Source organism: Micromys minutus (assembly GCF_963924665.1).
Source record: "Micromys minutus genome assembly, chromosome: 16".
NCBI classification, from domain to species: domain Eukaryota; kingdom Metazoa; phylum Chordata; class Mammalia; order Rodentia; family Muridae; genus Micromys; species Micromys minutus.
In genome coordinates this window covers 17284021-17302249 of record NC_137985.1, presented here as the reverse complement: position 1 = coordinate 17302249, position 18229 = coordinate 17284021, and the positions used below count along the sequence as shown (strand labels likewise).

Here is an 18229-nt window from a genome sequence, read left to right as displayed (position 1 = left end):
GCTTCAAGGAAAATATTTTAAATATTTTTCAGTGTGTGTGTGTGTACCTATATGTGGGTGTGCATAGATCTATGTGGGTGTCTGCAGAGGCCAGAGGCTTCAGATCCTCCTGGAGCTACAGTCAGTCACAGGCAGCTGTAAGCTGTGTGGTGTGGGTGCTAGGAACCAAACTTGAGTCCTAGGGAAGAATAGTTTGTCTTTTAATGAGCAAGGCTTGTCTTCGGTCATGTTTTGTTTGTTTGTTTTGAAGACAGATCCTTAGTATGTAGCTGGGACTGTCCTGGAATTTACATTGTGGACCACACGGCCCTTGAACTGAGAGATCTACCTGCCTCTGCCTCTTGAGTGCTGGGATTAAAGATGTTTACCACCACACTTGCGATTATGTTTGAGAGTTTTGAAGACTGGCTATCTAGCCTAGGCTGGCCTACAACTTAATCCTCCTGCCTCAGACTCCTGAGTGCCAAGAGTACAGGGTTTAATGGCCCTCTTTATCACCTCCACATCATTTACTATGAAAATTCAGTGACATCTCCTAGCCTAGTCTGTGGGTGTCTGTGGGCTGAGAGAGCATGGTTGTCTCAGGAGCTTCTCGGAAAAACTCACTTCCCAGATCCACATGGAAGACCTAGTCAGGCCAGCTTTCTGTTCAACAAGGACTGCTTAGCCTGAGCTAGACCATGTTTTTTTTCTCAGCAACTAAAATTTATAGCTTTAGTTTATTTTGGGGAGAAGGAATTGTTGTTTTTTGTTTGTTTTTGAGTCAGGGCTTCTCATGTAGCCCTGACCATGCTGGAACTCACTCTGTAGACCAGGGATTAAAGCGCATGCACCAACATCCCGCAGCGGGCTTCAGTCTATTTTGTCTAGTGTGGTACTTACCACTGTCCAAAGGTAGACATGGGGGCACAGACCGGCAATCCCAAGAGATAAAGGCAGTATGATCAGGAGAGTGAGCTTAGTCTAGGCTTAGTAATTTTGAGACCAGTCTAGGCTTCAAAAGACCTTGTCTCAATAAAAACTGTTAGGGGGCAGAGGCTTATAGATCAGCGTGAGTTTGTCAAGTCCATGAAGCCCTGTGTTCCGTATCCTGCACTACATGGACTGTGGTTATAGTAACACTTGGGAGTGGCATTCAAGAGGCTCAGGTGTCATCTTTGGCCACAGAGAGAACTGGAGGCCAGCCTGGGCTACATGAGACCATTAAAAAAGACTTTAAAAGAAAATCGCCAGGCTGGAGAGATGAGATGGCTCAACAGTTAAGAGCATTGGCTGCTTGCTCTTCCAGGGAACCTGGGTTTAATTACGAGCACCCAAATGGCAGCTATGTGTAGTTCCAGTGCTAGACTTGACAGCCTCACACAGTCATGTGTGCAACAGAAAAAAGAGAAAGGAAAGAACTGCCAGATGTAATGGTGCACATCTTTGATGCTATGCACTTGGGAGGCAAAGGCAGGCAGATGAAGAACAGCCTGGCCTACGTAGTGAGGTCCAGGACCCTGTCTTGAAAAAAGGTAGAGAAAAGTTTTGAAAGAGAACTATTAGAATATTTGGGTGAGGGGCTGAAGAGATGGCCCAGTGGTTAAGAGCACTGACTGCTTTTCCAGAGGTCCTGGGTTCAGTTCCCAGCAACCACACGGTGTCTCATAACCAACCATCTTTAATGGGATTCGATGCCCTCTTCTGGTGTGTCTGAAGGCAGCTTCAGTGTACTCATATAAATGAAATAAATCTTTTAAAAAGAATATGTGGGTGTTTGTCTATATGTGCACCACGTTGGCATAGGTCAGAAGAGGGTGCTGAAACTGAATCCTTGATCCTCTACAAGGGCAGCCTTTCTCAAAATTCTCAAAAAAAAAAAAAAAAAAAGAGAGAGAGAGAGAGAGACCAGCTTGGTAGTCTATTCCTTTAATCCCAGCACGGATGGAAGAAGCGGGTGAATTTTGAGTACAGACAGATCTACACAGTGAGTTCCAGGCCAGCCAAGGTCACACGGTGAGACCCTGTCGCAGAAACAAAACAAACAAAAATGTTAGAAGCACGCACTTTACCGCCTAGAAGCCATTCCTTCAATACCGCAGTTGAATGAATGAACCAAGCTCCCGGTTGTACCATAAGCTTATTAGGATTTCTGTGGTACGTGAATGAATAGAATGTTCCAGTTGAAGGGGTTTCCAGTCTTGCCTCCCTTCCTCCCGGAGGCGCTAAAGACCCAGGATCGGCCCGCGCCAGCCAGTCTCCAACCTTTGCTGCAGTCAGTTAAACCTCTCTCCCTTTCCCGCCCGCCCGCCGGTTAGTTTTGAAAAACCAAAAACCCTGCGGTGGCGGGCCGCTCCACCGGTTGCCGCTTGCTGACCAATCAGGAGCCGCGCCACCCCTACGGGCGAGACAAACCTCCCCAGCAACGCATGTTGATTGGCTGATATCCTTAGTAGGTGGGACTTCTGGAGGTCGGGCGCTGGGCAAAGCGGCTCGCGCTACTCTGTTGCGAGTTCGTAAGAAAACAAGGGCGCTGTGGGCGGGGCCTGGGGCGGGCTTGTCTCGCCCACTAGCGGCTGACTCCAGTGGCCAGTGTAGCTCCGGCTCAGAGCAGACCCCGCCCGCGCAAGGAGAGGGAGGGTGAGTCTGGGGAGACCCGGCCCAAGGGGCGGGCGCCGAAGGGCTGGGCGGGGTTCCTTGCTGGCTCTCTGGGTGACAGGGGGGAGGAGCTGGCTGCGAGAGCGGGGGTCGTTAAGAGCCGAGGGCGCAGGGTCTGCGGCCGGGGAATAACCATAGAGTTGGCCCCGGTGGCACCGCAGCCCCAGTGAACGGAAGCCCTAGTGTGCTGATCCAGTTCTTGCTGGTTCCTCAGCCGTGACCTGAATTGGGCTTGGGGCTGGGTGGGGTTTCACAGACCACCCGTATCCACTATGCTTCTGGAAGAAGTCTGCGTCGGCGACCGGTTAAGTGGCGCAGCGGCCCGTGGCGACGTGCAGGAGGTGCGCCGCCTCCTGCACCGGGAGCTGGTGCATCCTGACGCCCTGAACCGCTTCGGCAAGACGGCCTTGCAGGTGAGGCTTGGCTGGCACCCGGCCTCCACACCCCATCCCTGTCGGTCTCCTGACCCGGGTTGGCGATCCCCTAAGGTCTAATCCTTGCTTGCACCGATGTTGGGTGGGTGGTGAGAACGCGATGGGGGAGGGGATGGCTTTTCAGCTCTGAAGAATTCCTTGTCTAATAGCCTGGATGATTCAGCTGCAGACCTTTATTTCGTGAGTGGGTTGGGGTTCAGCTTCTTTTCGTACCAGTCCTTGAGGACAGCTCATATTTCTTGAGGCTTCTTAAAAGACATTTGATCTCTGGAAGGTGGAATGCATGTCCTCCCCAGGGGAGACAGCCCCCCACCCCTTTGGAGGTGTCTTCTTGAAGGGTCTCTGGTTATTTCGGGGGAGACTTCATTTCAGCAGGTGATGTCGGTTTTTTCCCCCTTTTGTATCTTCTGCGTGCCCGGTGACAAAAAATGATTCCTTCTTGCCTGAAGGCCCCATAATTTGGGGTGTCATTTGTAGGGGAGTCCTGTGTTTTCATGAGTACTCATACATTCTGAAGATCATGCCTATGTCTAAGGAAATTATTCCTTGACAAAGGGGATCCAAATTGGCTAGAGCATCTCTTTCTCAAAAATTCTATGTAGTTCCCAGAATATGGGGTTGTAGTATTGGAGGGCTTTTCGGTCCTAATGATCACACATAGAGGCTTTGCACCTTTCTGGTGCCCTCTCCCATCCATTCTCTCTGCTTCTTTGTTTCTTCTTTTTTTTTTTTTTTTTTTTTTTATTTCCGAGACAATGTCTCACTCTGTGTCTCAGACTGGCCTTGAACTTGAGACTATCCTGCCTGGGCCTCCAAGGTCCTGGGATTACAAGAGTGTGTCACTATGCCTGGCCCTTTTCAATTTTCATGAGAGTCACTTTTATAATGGTTTGTGTGTGTGTGCGCGTGTGTTCTTAAGAGACCTTTGGGCTGCACAGGGGTGGCACAGGCCTTCTTTAATCCCAGCACTCTGGAAGCAGATCCAGGTGATTCTCAGAGTTTGAAGCCAACCTGGTTCTACAGAGAAAATTTCAGACAGCCAGAAAGCAATCCCTTTTCTGGAGGGGGTAAGGGCTGGGGCTTTAGAGGTGGGGGTTCTTTATTTTCAAAGAACCTGCTCCCTGGGGTCCTAATCTGATTGATCCCTTGGGACCTGACTTTTCTGGGGTGTTCCCATTTACTTAAAGGTCCCCTTCTCTGGCATTCTTGGTTTCTGGTAGACCTCTTTAGGCTGCCTGACCCTTCTATGGTGGGAACCTCCTCCTGACTTTCTGCTCCCTACCCCCATAGGTCATGATGTTTGGAAGTCCAGCAGTTGCTCTGGAACTCTTGAAGCAAGGTGCCAGCCCCAACGTCCAGGATGCTTCTGGTACCAGTCCAGTGCACGATGCAGCTCGAACTGGGTTCCTGGACACCCTGAAGGTTCTGGTGGAACATGGTGCTGATGTCAATGCCCTGGACAGCACCGGGTCACTCCCCATCCATCTGGCCATACGAGAAGGCCACAGCTCCGTGGTCAGCTTCCTAGCTCCTGAATCTGATCTCCATCACAGGGACGCTTCAGGCCTCACTCCCCTGGAGTTGGCTCGGCAGAGAGGGGCTCAGAACCTCATGGACATTCTGCAGGGGCACATGATGATCCCAATGTGACCCAGGGCCACTGTCTCCAGCCTTACTGGGTTACTTGTCAACAAAGGAGGAAAGAAAGAAACTTTCTCTTTTTCACTCCTGTCCATAGAAGAAAGGAGTGGGAGGAGCAGTTTGTGGTTTATTGGTGTTGATTTCTTGAGTGTGTGTGTTTGGGGAACGTTTCTCATTTGTTTTTCTCACCCCTTTTTGGTGTGTTGGACAAGGAAGGGGCTCCTACAGGCAGCAGCCACCTAAACGGTTCAGTTTCCTCTGCACTGGGGCTGCACAGAAGATCTCAGGGCAGGGGTTTAAAGCCCTAGCCTCAGAGTGAGGTCATCACCTGCTGGGCTCCTGGAAGCTGGTGACCTTGGCAGGTGTGCTCAGAGCCCTGAAGTGTGTGAGCCATCCACTTTGGGCATGGGCGGGGGAAAATTTCAAATCAGTTAAAAGGATAACATGAGTTCATATTTTTTGTTCTTGGAAGGTTTCCAGTGTGTTGTACAGAGTTTGAAAATATATATTTATTGCTTTATGGAAAGAAATTGTTTTGTGTGACTATTTTATGTTTTGGCCCATTTAACTAAGACAGCGCGGATGACTTCAGATTTAGGAGTCTGGAATGGGGTATTCGGAGGGTAGGATGAGACTAGGGATGATGTGGGGTGATGGGGCGACACGGTCATTCCCAGGGCGTCAGGGTAACTATGTTGGGTGGGGCAGCGGTCGGGTGCTGTCGGAACGGAAGAGCGACAGGAAACCGCAAGTGGAGAAAGGGGCCCCCAGATGTCAGCTGGGTGCCGGGAGCCTGCAGGGTGGAGAAGGGTGGGCGGTGGCTTGTGGCCTTTTCCCCGCAGAGGCTTGTCCCCGTGGGTGTGGCCTGCTGAGCAAAAGGCCAACGAGATCCCGGAAGAGTGGAGGGTGGAGCAAGGCGTGTCTGTAATGGACATGCCCGTTAAGAAAAGCTCTTAGGGGGTGTGCCTAAGGGAGGCCCCACCCTGGAGGGGGCGGTTGCACGCGTGCGCGCTAGGCCTCACAGACGCCATGCCGGAACCGCGCGCTTCTGCGTCTCTAAAGGTTAACGCAGCGTTTGCTGCGCGCTACAGTCGTTACCGCGAGCGTGAGGAGCTGCAGCGGCGTGAGTGAGGGGCGCCTGTGCCGGCCAGGGTGTGGGAAGCTGCGGGGGTGGGTGTGCGTCTGGTGATGGTGGCTATGGGGAATCCCGTGTGCATTCGTTCCACAGTGAAAGATCGCTATGGAGATCCGGACGACGGCGGCGACTCCAGTTCCGAGTCTGACTCCAGCGATGAGCACGTGGTGAGCTTCTACAACCAAGCTTCGCATCCTACCCAGAAGTACACGGGGCTTTTCCCAACCGTGTTGTGCTGTCCGGGATCCCTCAAGACCCGCCCCCATGCTTTGAGTGACAGGCAGTCATCCCCTCAACCCTGGAATCGCCTAATAAGTCTTTCTGGAAGAGATTCCAAGTCTCCCAACCATTGAGCTCTCACCTGGAGGCACAGGGGTGCCTTACCCTATGGGGATGTTCTAGATTTACCTTCTGACCCCTTAAGTGACAGATAGCCCCTTCCAGGTGGTCACTAAATTTACCTATTTTCCTATCTTGACCTCAAGCCTTCTACAGCACCCCATGTAGATACACAGAGAGACCCAAGCCTCATGTCCTGCATCCAGCTCTCTTAAGTGACAAGCACCATTTTCCATGTATCTAGGGATTTACCAAATCCTCTCTATTTCCGCAGAAGGACAAAGCACCTTATCTTAATTGCATAGGGTCCTAGAAGAACATCCAGGTCCACACCCTAATCCGTTGGGTGACAGTGTCTAGGAGACACCAAGTCCTCACTGTTATCCAGATGTGGCTCTAAACTTCCCATCAATTCATAAAAGATATCCTCCACTAACCCAGTAGAGCCCTAAGGTGTTAGACACTTCCCTATCCCTTGAGTGACAGGTAGTGCCTCCATCTCTAGGGATTGTCATATCCTCTCTATTCACTTTATCCTCCATCACCACAGGTACCTCACATCCTGACTAGTAGTCCCCTAGGAACCACCTTTTGATTCTTCAACCCCAAGAGTCTGACATGGAAATACATGGGGCTCTACTGTCTTCCACAGCACCTCTAATCTTGGCTTCATCATATGTGGCCAGGGCTTTCTGCCAGTCTACCCAAGAGCATGTTGAACTTCCCTACACGGTTGCCCACCCTGTCCTATTGAGCTTGAACCTCTCTTCCCGACTCCTCCTTTACTCTGTCAAATGCCTGCCACATCAGTCCAGACATGGTGCTGTGTGCATTTCTCCTCTTCCGGACTCCTTATTCTTCCTTCTTTTCCCCTCCACTCGACCCTCAGGGTTGCTAGTCCCTGCTGTATCCTGTCCTCACTACCCACCCACACTGTGTCCAGCTGCCTTCTGAAGTCAACCCTACTTCCTTTTCCTACTCTAGGAATTTGATCCCCAGCAGGAGAGAGACTTCTACAGAACTCTGTCCTTGCTGAAGAAAAAGGACCCTCGAATTTATCAGAAAGATGCTACTTTCTATCAGAGAACAGGTGGGTAAGGATCTTCTCTAGTGCCTTAGTTTGGATGGGATGGAGTTGTTGAATGAATTGTTTCCCTTCCCAGAGTGTCAGTGCATACCCCAGGATCTCAGCTCTCAGGAGGCTGGTAACTCAGGGCTCAGGGCCAGCCTGAGCTACATAATGAGATCCTGTGTCAGAGAAACAAAAGGTGAGGCAGGAATAGGGGTGAGTTGGTTAAGTAGGTGCCATGCAGAGACCTGAGCATCTTTCTGAGAAATCACGTGATGGAAATTGGTGGGCACACATTGGTGATGTTGGTGCTGGGGAAGCAGAGACAGGCAACTCCCGGGAAAGTTGCTGGGATGCCGTCAGCCAGTGTGATGCACACCTTTATCCCAATACTCCAGAGGCAAAGGCAGGTGGAGCTCTGAGTTTGAGATCTACAGTGAGAGTACGAGGCCGGGACAAAATGAGACCCTTATCTAAGAAAATCACCCCTCTCAAAAAAAAAATCAATGAAGAAAGGAGGGCGAGAAAGAATGAATGGATGCCATTTGAGGGATTGTATGTGTAAGTTGACCTCTGGCATCAACATACACTAGAAGAAAAGCTTTCTCTATGAATCCATGAGTTTAAAGTGCCAGGTTGGATTTTTTTTTTTTTTTTTTTTTTTTTTTTTTTTTTTTTTTTTGTGGTAGCTTCTCAGCCTGGCCTGTAACTTACTCTGTAGTCAAGGATATGACTGGACTTGTGGTCCTTTGCTGGGATCACATCCAGTTATGTGCCGCATAGCTGAAATTGAACAGAGCCTTGTGCCTGCCAGACAAACACTATCAATTTAGCTATATCTGCACCTAAAGATTTTGTTTAGTTAGTTGCTTTGTTTCTTTTGCATATAGTGAGTTTTAGCATAGCCTGGGCTATATCATTCTCTGTCCCTGGAAAAATAACCAGGGAATAAGGGTGATTCACTGTTTTACAACTGGAAGTGGCTGGCAAGGATTCAGAACTTAGGTCTGCTCCAAGCCCTGCCCCATGAGGTTCTCTGCTCAGGGCAAGGGAGAAGTTGTGCGTAACAGTGGGTGTTTTCTCGATATCCTCCAGCTGAAACTTCATCTTCAGAGAGTGAGGAGGAGCCAGCAGCCTTGGGGAAGCAGAAGAAAATGCAGCCCATGTACCTGAAGGACTATGAGAGGAAAGTCATCTTGGAGAAAGAAGGGTAAGGAGGAGCCTCATCACCCCTGTCAGCTTCCAGTTCCCTAGGGACCATGAGGGTGTTCCAGAGTGTTTGTTTCCTTGTAGAGGTTTCTCTGTAGCTCTGGCTGTCCTGGAACTCGCTCTGTAGACCAGAATTCAGAAATCCATCTGCTTTTACCTCCTGAATTCTGAGATTAAGATTGTGTACAACTATGCCTGACCTTTTTAACATTCTTAATTTTATTTACTATCAGGGATTTAGGGCCACAGCACATTTAGAGGTTGAGGATAAATTCTAGGACTCTGTTCTCTCCTTCCATCTTGTGGATTCTAGTGATCAAACCTCAAGTCTGCTGGTTTGGCCTTAAGAACCTTTACCTGCTGAGCCATCTTTCCAGCCTTTACTATTTATTATTATTGTGTGGGGAAAGAGTGGTTAGATGGGTTGGTGGGCCCATACATTATCCACGGCATGTGTTTGGAAGTCAGAGGACAACTGTGGGTATTCTTTCTCCCTGATCTCTACATGGGTCACAGTTCTTGAACTCAGATTGTCTGGAATCTTGCACAGAATATGCTTCTCTAGGCAGAGCCATGATGCTGACCTATATTTAGGGTTTTACAGGTAGAAAAGCACAAGGTATGATGGTCTCCAGACCAAAACAGCCACTACATAGTTAGACCTGACTCCAAATAAAAATAAATAAATAAATAACAATTTAAAAATAGAAGAAAAAATGAAGTAAAGCCCAAACCTACACATTAAGGGAATCCCTGGCGCAGAGCCTCTGTGATCCTACCTGCAGTCTTAGGCCCTTCTCACCAGAAGTTCAAAGCAGTGCTCTACCCCATGAGGATAGGGACAAGCAGGCCTGTGGCCCTCAGGAGCATGTAGCTGTCCTGATAAAAACCCATTGTAATAAGAAGTCACTGAAGGTTGAGGCCAAACATAGAGGTGCTCAGCTCTAACCTAAAGAACACAAGAGGTCCACGTAGGAAGATGTTGAGTCTGGGCCAGTCTCTGCTATGTGGTGATACTTTAACCCCAAAGGCCTGTGGGGGGGTTTGCAGAGTGGTGCTTACTAAGCCTGCGCATTGCCTTCACTCTCTAGAACTCAGACAGGAGAGAAGTGACTTTGCATCACACTGTGACATACATATGTAAACACACAATAGGTAACGTGAAATTTAACTTTTCCTACCTCAGACTTGCTTCCTATGCTCATGTCAAGGATCGAAGCCATCTGACTCTAAGGGAGTTCTGTGTCTTTTGTCTTCCCCAGACACTGCACGTACAAACGAAAACCCTCCCACACATACATATAATATAATATAATTAATATAGTATAATATAATATAATATAAAACATCACTTAGTATTTTAAAAAGCTGTACAGGTAACACAGCAGCTAAGAGTGCTCAGTGCGTTTAAGAGGACGTGAGTTCAGTTCTTAGCATCCACACCAGGTGGCTACCGTCTGCTTGGAATTCCAGCTCTCAGATCCCAGTGGTAAACCAGGGGATACAATCTCCTCTTCTGGTCATTACAGGCACCCACACATGTGGTATGTAAACACACGCACTATGGACATACACATAAATATTCTTTTTTAAAAACATGTATTTATTTTATATGAGTACACTGCTGCTGTCTTTAGACACAGCAGAAGAGGGCATCAGATCCCATTATAGATGGTTGTGAGCCACCATGTGGTTGCTGGGAATTGAACTCAGGGCTTCTGGAAGAGCAGTCAGTGCTCTTAACCATTGAGCCATCTTTCCAGCCCCATAAATGTTCTTGAGGGAAAAAAAAAGCAAACAAAAAGCCAAGGGTGAGGGCACAGGCTTCAGCAGACGGCTTGTTTGCCATGAGGAAAGCCAATGGTTTGCTTCCTGGCCCTGTTTGGGGAAAAAAGAAAGAAAGGAAGGAAGGAAGGAAGAAAGAAAGAAAGAAAGAAAGAAAGAAAGAAAGAAAGAAAGGATGAAAGGATGAAAGAAAGAAAGGATGAAAGAAAGAAAGGATGAAAGGAACAAGAAAAATATTGTGAAATAAAAATACTTTTAAAACTAAAAAGTTCTAGCCAGACTCAGGAGTGCCTCCCTATAACCCCAGTTCTGGAGAGACAGGAGCAAGACTGTGGTCATGGCGTTTTAGGTCAGGCTGCTTCAGGTAGCAAGTTGCAAGTTAGATAGAACTACACTCCGGAACCCTTGTCTTCCGGGGTGGGAGGTGGCTCAGTGGGTAAGTTAAATCCTGCACATAGCCAAGCACTTGTCTGTGACCGACCCCAGCCTTGAGGGGCAGAGCTAGTGGATGCAGGAGTCTAGTAAAGCAAGCCTGGCTGCCACTGTGAACAGTGAGATGCTGTCTCGGGTTAATGCTGAGGGGAGCCGGGCTTGCTGGCACACTCCGCTAGTCACAGCACTCTGGAAGTAGAGGGAGGTAGATCCCTGAGTTCTAAGCCACCCTGGTCTACGTAGTGAGTTCAGGCCAGCCGAGGGAACATACATGTGACTTTGGCACCCAGCACCTGTACCTGGCACATAATACACATACACATTTCATACATACACACATACAAAAGATTTCTTTGGGAAAATTAGTAAGTAGACATTAATGCCAAATAAACCCATTTTGAACTCAAGACATTGTGTGTTGAGCTACTGTGCGACAACAGTACATTCTAGGTTTTGTCTGGTTTTTGTGCAGCAAATATGTGGACGAGGACAACTCTGATGGGGAGACCATTGATCATAGGCTCAAGGTGGGTAGAACAAAAAGCTGACTGGGGGTGTCAGGGTTTGTGGCTGGCCTGGGGCCCATTTCCAATTCCTCTGCAGGAAGCATCCACAAAGAGCTATGTAGAAGAGCAGAAACAGCTGAAGGAAAGGTAAGCGTGGGCTGGAGTGGGTGGGGACAGGAGCGTTGCTGACAGCCCCTTGCCGGGTGTCACTCTGAGGTCTATGAGATCTCTCAAGTCTGTTCCCTGGCGCGCAGCTTCCGGCCTTTTGTGGAGGACAGCAGTGAAGAGGAAAGTGCTGGGGAAGGTGGCTCTGGGCTGCTGAAGAAGCACACTAAGAGTGGGGCAGAAAAGGTGAGTGCGGGGACTCTGCTGGGGCTGGAACTGGAGACTGGCAGCTGGAGTCCTGAGAGCCCGAGTGCTTGCCCTCCTTCCACAGGCCCAGGAGGACATGGACTACCTTGAGTGGCTAAAGGGGCAGAGGGAGATTGACAGCTCTGAGTCACTGAAAGAACTGGTAAGTCCTCAGGGCTGGTTCCTACTGTACCCCACCTCATACTCAGATACCCAAGGACTCTTGAGGGACTGGGATTTGGATCGGTGGTAGAGCCCCTTGCCTAGGGTCCTCCAGTGAGGGGTTGGGGTGCAGCTCTACTCTTGAAGCCTGCCTAGATTCCTTCAGTAAGCAGCTGGTCATGGCTCAGGGAAGTGCTCACCTAGAACGCACAAGGCCCTGGATTCCTTTCCAGCACCAAAAAATAAACAACGACATATTCTTTGAGGATACACATGAACAGTTTCTGGACTACAGTTTCTCAGCGAATAAAGTGAACTAATACAGGCTGGGTGTGGTTGTTCAGATCTGTAATCTCAATACTGAGACTGAGACAAGATGGTAGTTAGTGCCTAGTTAGCCAGACTCCTCAGGCAAGATGTTGTCTTGAAGAACAAAAGGCACAGAAAGATGGTCATTTGCCGACTATCTTGGCTGTGAAATTTCAGTTCCTTGGGTCCATTACAGGCTACCTCAGTGCCCCTCACCAGGGGACTGAGCTGGTGGGACCCTCTCTTTGCCTAGACACACCTCAGGGAGTACTGGAACAACCCAGAACTGGACGAGGGGGAACAGTTCCTGAGGGATTATATCCTCAACAAGCGCTATGAAGAGGAGGACGAGGAGGAGGAGGCAGAGGAGGAAGGGTAAGCAGTCGCCGCTTCACAGTGTGCCTCAGGATACTCTCCAGCACCCAGGCTAGGAAATAAGCACATTGTGAGCTTTGGGTTCTTAAAAATAGTTATGATTTGTAATTTCTTCCTTACGTTTATTTATTTGCAGGGGCGGGGCAGTATACCAAAGATAGGCATTATACTGTGGGAGTCAATTCTCTCCTTCCGCCATATGGAACCATGGGACCAAACTTGGGTCCTAAGGCTTGTCAGCAAGCACCTCCTGAGCCATCTTACCAGCTCCTTATAGAGTTGTTGTGGGAATAAAATGAGGTCATGAACTGCATCATGTTGTCCTTCAGGGCTCTGGGCCCCCCAGTCCAGCTGGCAGTGGATGACTCCTCGGATGAAGGGGAGCTGTTTCTGAAGAAGCAGGAAGACTTTGAACACAAGTACAACTTCCGCTTTGAGGAGCCTGATGCAGCCTCAGTGTGTGCCCAGGCCTGGGTCGGGGAGGACATGGCTGCCTGGGTCCAACCCCTTCATCCACAGGCCATCTCTGAGGTCCCTCTGTGCTCCTCTCCTGTCTCAGGTCAAGACATATCCACGAAGCATTGCATCCTCTGTGCGACGCAAGGATGAGCGCCGGAAGGAGAAGAGGGAAGAGACGAAGGAGCGGAAGAAGAGGGTGAGTGTGGCTGGGTGTGGTGGTCCATCCCCTGGCCCTCCAGAGCCGAGGCACAGACACTGAACATTTTGGACGTGCCTGAAGTAGGTAGAGATTTCAAGGCTAAGCTGGGAAACCTACTTACACCATCTCCCAGAAGAAAAGAAACAGAGGCAGGAGGATTGATTCTTGGCCAGCCTGGGCTATAAAGACCCTATGTCCAAAAAATAAAATAAAATAAAGATAGTAATAAAAATCATGTGGCATGGTGTTGTGCACCTGCATCGACAGTGCAGGTCACCACAATCCCAAGGTCAGCCTGGTCTACATAAAGAGTTTTCGGCACCTTGAGTTAGTGAGACCATCTCAAAAGCACACACAACAGGCCGCAGCTCAGTGGATAAAGCACGTGGTGCACAGAGCATGAAGGAAACAGGCGTAGCTGAGAATGCCTGGATTCCCGAGTTCAGGAGGCGGAGGCAGGAGGATCTGTAGTAAGGTCAGCCTGAGCTGTCTCAAAGGAAAACAGAAAACTGTATCGGGAGGCCCCAGTGCACGGCTCTACGTATTAGGAATGCTGAGCTTTTCCCACCCGCAGGAGAAGGCCAGGAAGCAGGAGGAACTGAAACAGTTAAAGAACCTAAAGAGGAAGGAGATTCTGGCCAAGCTGGAGAAGCTGCGCCAGGTCACTGGCAACGAGACACTGGGCCTTGAGGAGCAGGACCTGGAGGACGACTTTGACCCTGCCCAGCACGACCAGCTCATGCAGGTATGACAGCTCGGGAAGTTGTCTGTGGCCAGAGGTCCCCTAGCCTTGACCTCTGTGGCATCGTTTCCTTTGACGTGAAAGAGGCAACTGCACTGGGCCAGGAGGATCAGCACTTGAAGGCTGGCCTGGGAGACAGTGGGGTGGAGGTCAGCATTCAGCCATAAAAAATAATCCTCTGGGAGAGGGGCATGGGAAGGGCTAGGGTGTGATAGAACCCCTGCCTACAATCCTCAAGTGAGGGGCTGGGCCATGGCTATGGTAGATCACCTTTTTATATTTGGGGTGCCGCCTCTGCCACCCCAAAACAAAACAATAAAACAAAACCAAGAAAACCACCAACAACAAAGAATGGAACCTTCCAAAGCTAATGCATAGCCCAAGCTTTGGTTTCTCTGTAGAGGACCAAGTTGCTGTCGCTCTTGTAACTAAGAATTTCATCAAGAGCCTGCTCCAGACTGAGCATATGCAGAGTGTTTAGTAAGTGCACACACAGGCCTTCAAGAGCATTGGCTGTTCTTCCAGAAGACGGAGGTTCAGGTCCCATCACCCGCATGTCACCGCATAACTCTTTGTACCTACAGTCCAAGGGGGTCTGGTTCCCTCTTCTGGAGCACCAGATGTGCATGTGGTATAGTCACACATCCAGGCAAAGCTCCATACACACTGAGTAAAAGTAAAGGCAGAAAAAAATGAAAATCAATGCACAGTTGACAGTGCTTTTCCTCTGACAGGCCCCCAACAGATCTGTGTTTCTCTGGTCATAGAATTCAGGGTGCCCAGCCCCAACCACCTTGTAATTGGGAACCGACTATATACCTGACATATCCCTGTATAGACACAGGGATCACGGTACTACTGGAGACATGGCTGCAGCCTTGTAGAATCACAGCTGTGGCCTCAGATGTAGATTGTAGTGGTAGGGGTGGTACCAGGGCTTTATGTATACTGGGACAGCACCATGCCATCTGAGTTCCAGCCTCATTTTGTAGCCCAGGCTGCTGCTACCCATGATCCCCTGCTGCTACCCATGTACCACGTCCAGTGGAGGTAGGATCTTGGGGGAAAGTTCCCCTCAGCCTGTCAGGAATGATGACAGCTCCGTGGAGTCCTGACTAGCAATTATGTCTTGGGTAATGGGGTACAGTGATGGCAGGGTCTGAGTCCTCCAGAGCTGAAGCTGTTGTGAAGAACCAGTGCAGCCTAGACAACAGGCAGCGCCGTGGGGGGGGGGGGGGTCTCAACTCATAGGAGACCATTCCTTGGAAGACTCAGGAGCCACACATAGTTGGGTGTGTTGGCATGGGCTTAGAATCCTGGCACTTGGGAATCTGAGGCAGGACTGCCAGCCTGGGCTACAAGACTTTGTCTCAATAAAAGCAAAAAATTGCCATTCATACGCTTGCAGTCACTACACTCAGAGGTGGAAGCAAATGGATCAAAATGTCGAGGCTAGCCTCTGGTACATGGTTTGAGGCCAGCCTCGTCTACGTGAATCCCTGTCTTGTACAACAGTAAGACTGATGAGGTGTGCTGGCATTGCCATGGGGCAGCTGAGCTCCTGTAGGGGTGTGGGTGCTGCTGCCCCTTAGGCCTGCCCTTCCCTTGCAGAAATGCTTTGGAGATGCCTTCTATGGTACTGCGGAGGAAGAGAAGCCACATTTTGAGGAAGAGGATGGGCTGGAAGGTGTGTGTCTTTAGAAAGCTGGGGGAACAGGGTCAGTGCAGCCCAGGTGCTGGCCTCACTTTGCCTGTCCTCTTTGGAACCAGATGACTGGAACTGGGACACGTGGGGTGGTCCTGAGCAAGACGGTGCCTGGAACCAACAGGAGCTGCACTGTGAGGACCCCGACTTTAATGTGAGTGCCACTGGTCTGGGTCTGAAGTAGGGTGCAGTTGGTAGCCTGTTCCAAGGCTTAGCTGCACGGGCTGTGTGAGACCTTAAGAGCAATGCATGTACCTGTCTGGGTCTGGATACTACTGAAGCATTTAGAACTGACCAGCCCTTTCTGATAGATGGATGCAGATTATGACCCCAGCCAACCTCGGAAGAAGCTTCGTGAGGCCCCCACCTCAGGCAAGAGAAAGCGCAAGTCTCCATTTGCAGCTGCTGTGGGACAGGAGAAGCCCATGTTTGACCCTGGTGAGGCACAAGACATGATGGGGTAGTGTGCCTCAGGACCTTGAGCACATACTGCCCTAGCTGTGTCTCTTGTGCAGGGAACAGGACCTTTGAGGAGTACCTAGATGAGTACTACCGTCTGGACTATGAGGACATCATCGACGACCTGCCCTGTCGCTTCAAGTACCGCACTGTGGTGCCCTGTGACTTTGGGCTCAGCACAGAGGAGGTTGGAACCAGGGCAGGCGGGGAAAATTGACAGAAGGGCAGGGGATTGGAGGAGGAGAGCATTCTTTGTAGTGAGGTTTGATAGGAAGATCTGAAATTCGATGCTGCCTCTGTCACTAAGAGCTGAAAGTCTTAATGGAGGGCAGCACTGGAGAGGCTGAGGTCAGAGGGGGCTGCCGTGACTCCCAGGATAGTCTCAGCTATAGAGTGACATTCAAACAAACCTTGCCTCAATAACGAAACACTGAACTCAGTTCCCCCCCACCCCCTTCGGAGTAACTAAGGCCCAGAGGCAGGCCCCAGGACCACACAGTAGGTATCTTACTCCCCATGTAGATCCTTGCAGCTGATGACAAGGAACTGAACCGCTGGTGTTCCCTGAAGAAGACCTGCATGTACAGGTGACAGCAGGGTGGTTGGGGAGGAGGGAGCCAGTTTGGACAGCTTCTAGAACACCTGTGGTACACAGGTCGGAGCAGGAAGAGATGCAGGAGCAGCGGGTGTACAGCCAGAAGGCCCAGAACATGTGGAAGAAGAGGCAGATCTTCAAGTCTCTGTGCCAGGAAGAGTAAGCACTGGGCGCACGGTGGGGTGGGAGGGGGAGCTCATGTAACTGACCCAGGTATGAAAATGGTAGGGCAGAAACAGTCCCTCTTGGTAAGGTGACTTTATGGTTCAGACTTCAGACACTGAGTCAGAAGGACTGCACCCTGAGGTGTATATCTGTAATCCCACCACTAGGGAGGCAGGACAGGGTTCATGAGTTTGAAGCCAGTCTGGGCTCCACAGCAACAATTGCCTGCCCTTATGGGATGTAAAGATTGTGTTTATTTAAGACTTGGGTCTGTGTAGTCCTCTTGGAGCTTCTTAATGTAGGCCAGGGTGGTCTCAAATTCAGAGATTGCCCTCTACCTCAAGTGCTTGGATTGAAGGTGTGTACTACCACGCCTAGTGAGATTTTGTCTAGTGTGATTAAAGTCCTGAGTTTTATCCCAAGCCTGAGCAAGATAAATTCTTACAAGCACCTTATAGGCTTGTTAGCTGTTACAAGGACAGTTGTCACTGCCACCCCCTAGAGTCTAAGGACCCAGACTCTCAGTTGGAACAGACGTGGTAACTGCACTAAAGGCACATGGAATTGACTGACATACATGGCTTCCGATGGTCCAGTTAACCTGTCATGTTTGTGAAAGTTATCTCAGGTAGCTGAGGCCATCTGGGTTCTGTAAACAGACAATAAAACCAGGATTCCGGTTGAGTGGGCAGAGTGCTTTCCTGGCCCGTATAAAGCCCTGGCCTCTATCTCAGCACTGTATAAAAACCCCTGAAGAGTTCTCAGTTCAAGGCCACTGTGGTCTACAGTGAGTTCCAGGACAGAGACCACATCACCTCACTCTTTTTTTAAGAAAAAAAAAAAAGTTGGGACTGGAGAGATGTCTCAGTAGTTACGAGCACTGACTACTCTTCCAGAGGTCCTGAGTTCAATTCCCAGCAACTACCTGGTGGCTCACAACCACCTATAGTGAGATCTGATGCCCTCTTCTGGTGTGTCTGAAGACACTACAGTGTACTCATGAATAAAATTAATTAATTAAAGGTCATCTTGGGTAAACAGTTTAAGGCTAGCCTGGGCTACATGAACTCCTTCTCAAACAAAAAAAAGGGGGCGAAACCATGTTCTGCGTGCAACAGGCTGACCTAAGCCTTGACATTTCTCCCTTTAGGATGGAATTGCCCACAGAAGCCACAGGAAAGTCAGAAAGCAAAGCCAGCCCACAAGTACAGCTGCCCATGCCCAATGGAGCAGACGGGAAGAAGCCTCAGCCTGAGACCTTAGCCAAGGAAGAGGAGCGGGCCCACACATCCTGCCCAGAGAAGCCAGCATCCCAGAAGCAGAAGAACAAGAAGGCTAGGCTGCTTGGTCCCACAGTGACACTTGGAGGTCACAAGTTCAGCCGACAGAGACTGCAGGCCTTTGGTCTCAACCCCAAAAAGCTGCACTTCCGCCAATTAGGTCGCCAAAGGAAGAAACAGCAGAGCCGCTCCTGAGGGATACAGGGAGCCAAGCTGCCTGCGAGAGAGGGCACTGCTGTTT

General features: G+C 49.9%; 2 protein-coding genes across 2 annotated transcripts; both read left to right on the top strand.

Moving 5' to 3' along the window:
• Window positions 1-2513: 2513 nt before the first annotated feature.
• On the top strand, window positions 2514-5190 carry CDKN2D (cyclin dependent kinase inhibitor 2D). The gene is made up of 3 exons (XM_080930031.1): window positions 2514-2619; window positions 2894-3050; window positions 4362-5190. The coding sequence occupies exons 2-3, from the start codon at window positions 2910-2912 to the stop codon at window positions 4719-4721; spliced, it is 501 nt and encodes a 166-aa protein (XP_080786157.1). The 5' UTR covers window positions 2514-2619; window positions 2894-2909; the 3' UTR covers window positions 4722-5190.
• A 549-nt stretch (window positions 5191-5739) lies between these two features.
• KRI1 (KRI1 homolog) lies at window positions 5740-18191 on the top strand. The gene is made up of 19 exons (XM_080930738.1): window positions 5740-5835; window positions 5941-6014; window positions 7171-7276; window positions 8351-8465; window positions 11154-11208; window positions 11285-11334; window positions 11442-11538; window positions 11624-11701; window positions 12263-12384; window positions 12714-12840; window positions 12944-13039; window positions 13617-13787; window positions 15396-15471; window positions 15555-15643; window positions 15801-15927; window positions 16005-16135; window positions 16471-16535; window positions 16604-16702; window positions 17859-18191. The coding sequence occupies exons 1-19, from the start codon at window positions 5742-5744 to the stop codon at window positions 18181-18183; spliced, it is 2097 nt and encodes a 698-aa protein (XP_080786864.1). The 5' UTR covers window positions 5740-5741; the 3' UTR covers window positions 18184-18191.
• The last annotated feature ends 38 nt before the right edge of the window (window positions 18192-18229 follow it).

Coding starts and splice junctions, on each gene's coding strand:
- CDKN2D (XM_080930031.1), top strand. CDS start 2,910: ATGCTTCTGGAAGAAGTCTGCGTCGGCGACCGGTTAAGTGGCGCAGCG. Junction 3,051..4,361: donor TCGGCAAGACGGCCTTGCAG/GTGAGGCTTGGC, acceptor CTACCCCCATAG/GTCATGATGTTTGGAAGTCC.
- KRI1 (XM_080930738.1), top strand. CDS start 5,742: ATGCCGGAACCGCGCGCTTCTGCGTCTCTAAAGGTTAACGCAGCGTTT. Junction 11,702..12,262: donor CTGAGTCACTGAAAGAACTG/GTAAGTCCTCAG, acceptor CTCTTTGCCTAG/ACACACCTCAGGGAGTACTG. Junction 13,788..15,395: donor AGCACGACCAGCTCATGCAG/GTATGACAGCTC, acceptor CTTCCCTTGCAG/AAATGCTTTGGAGATGCCTT.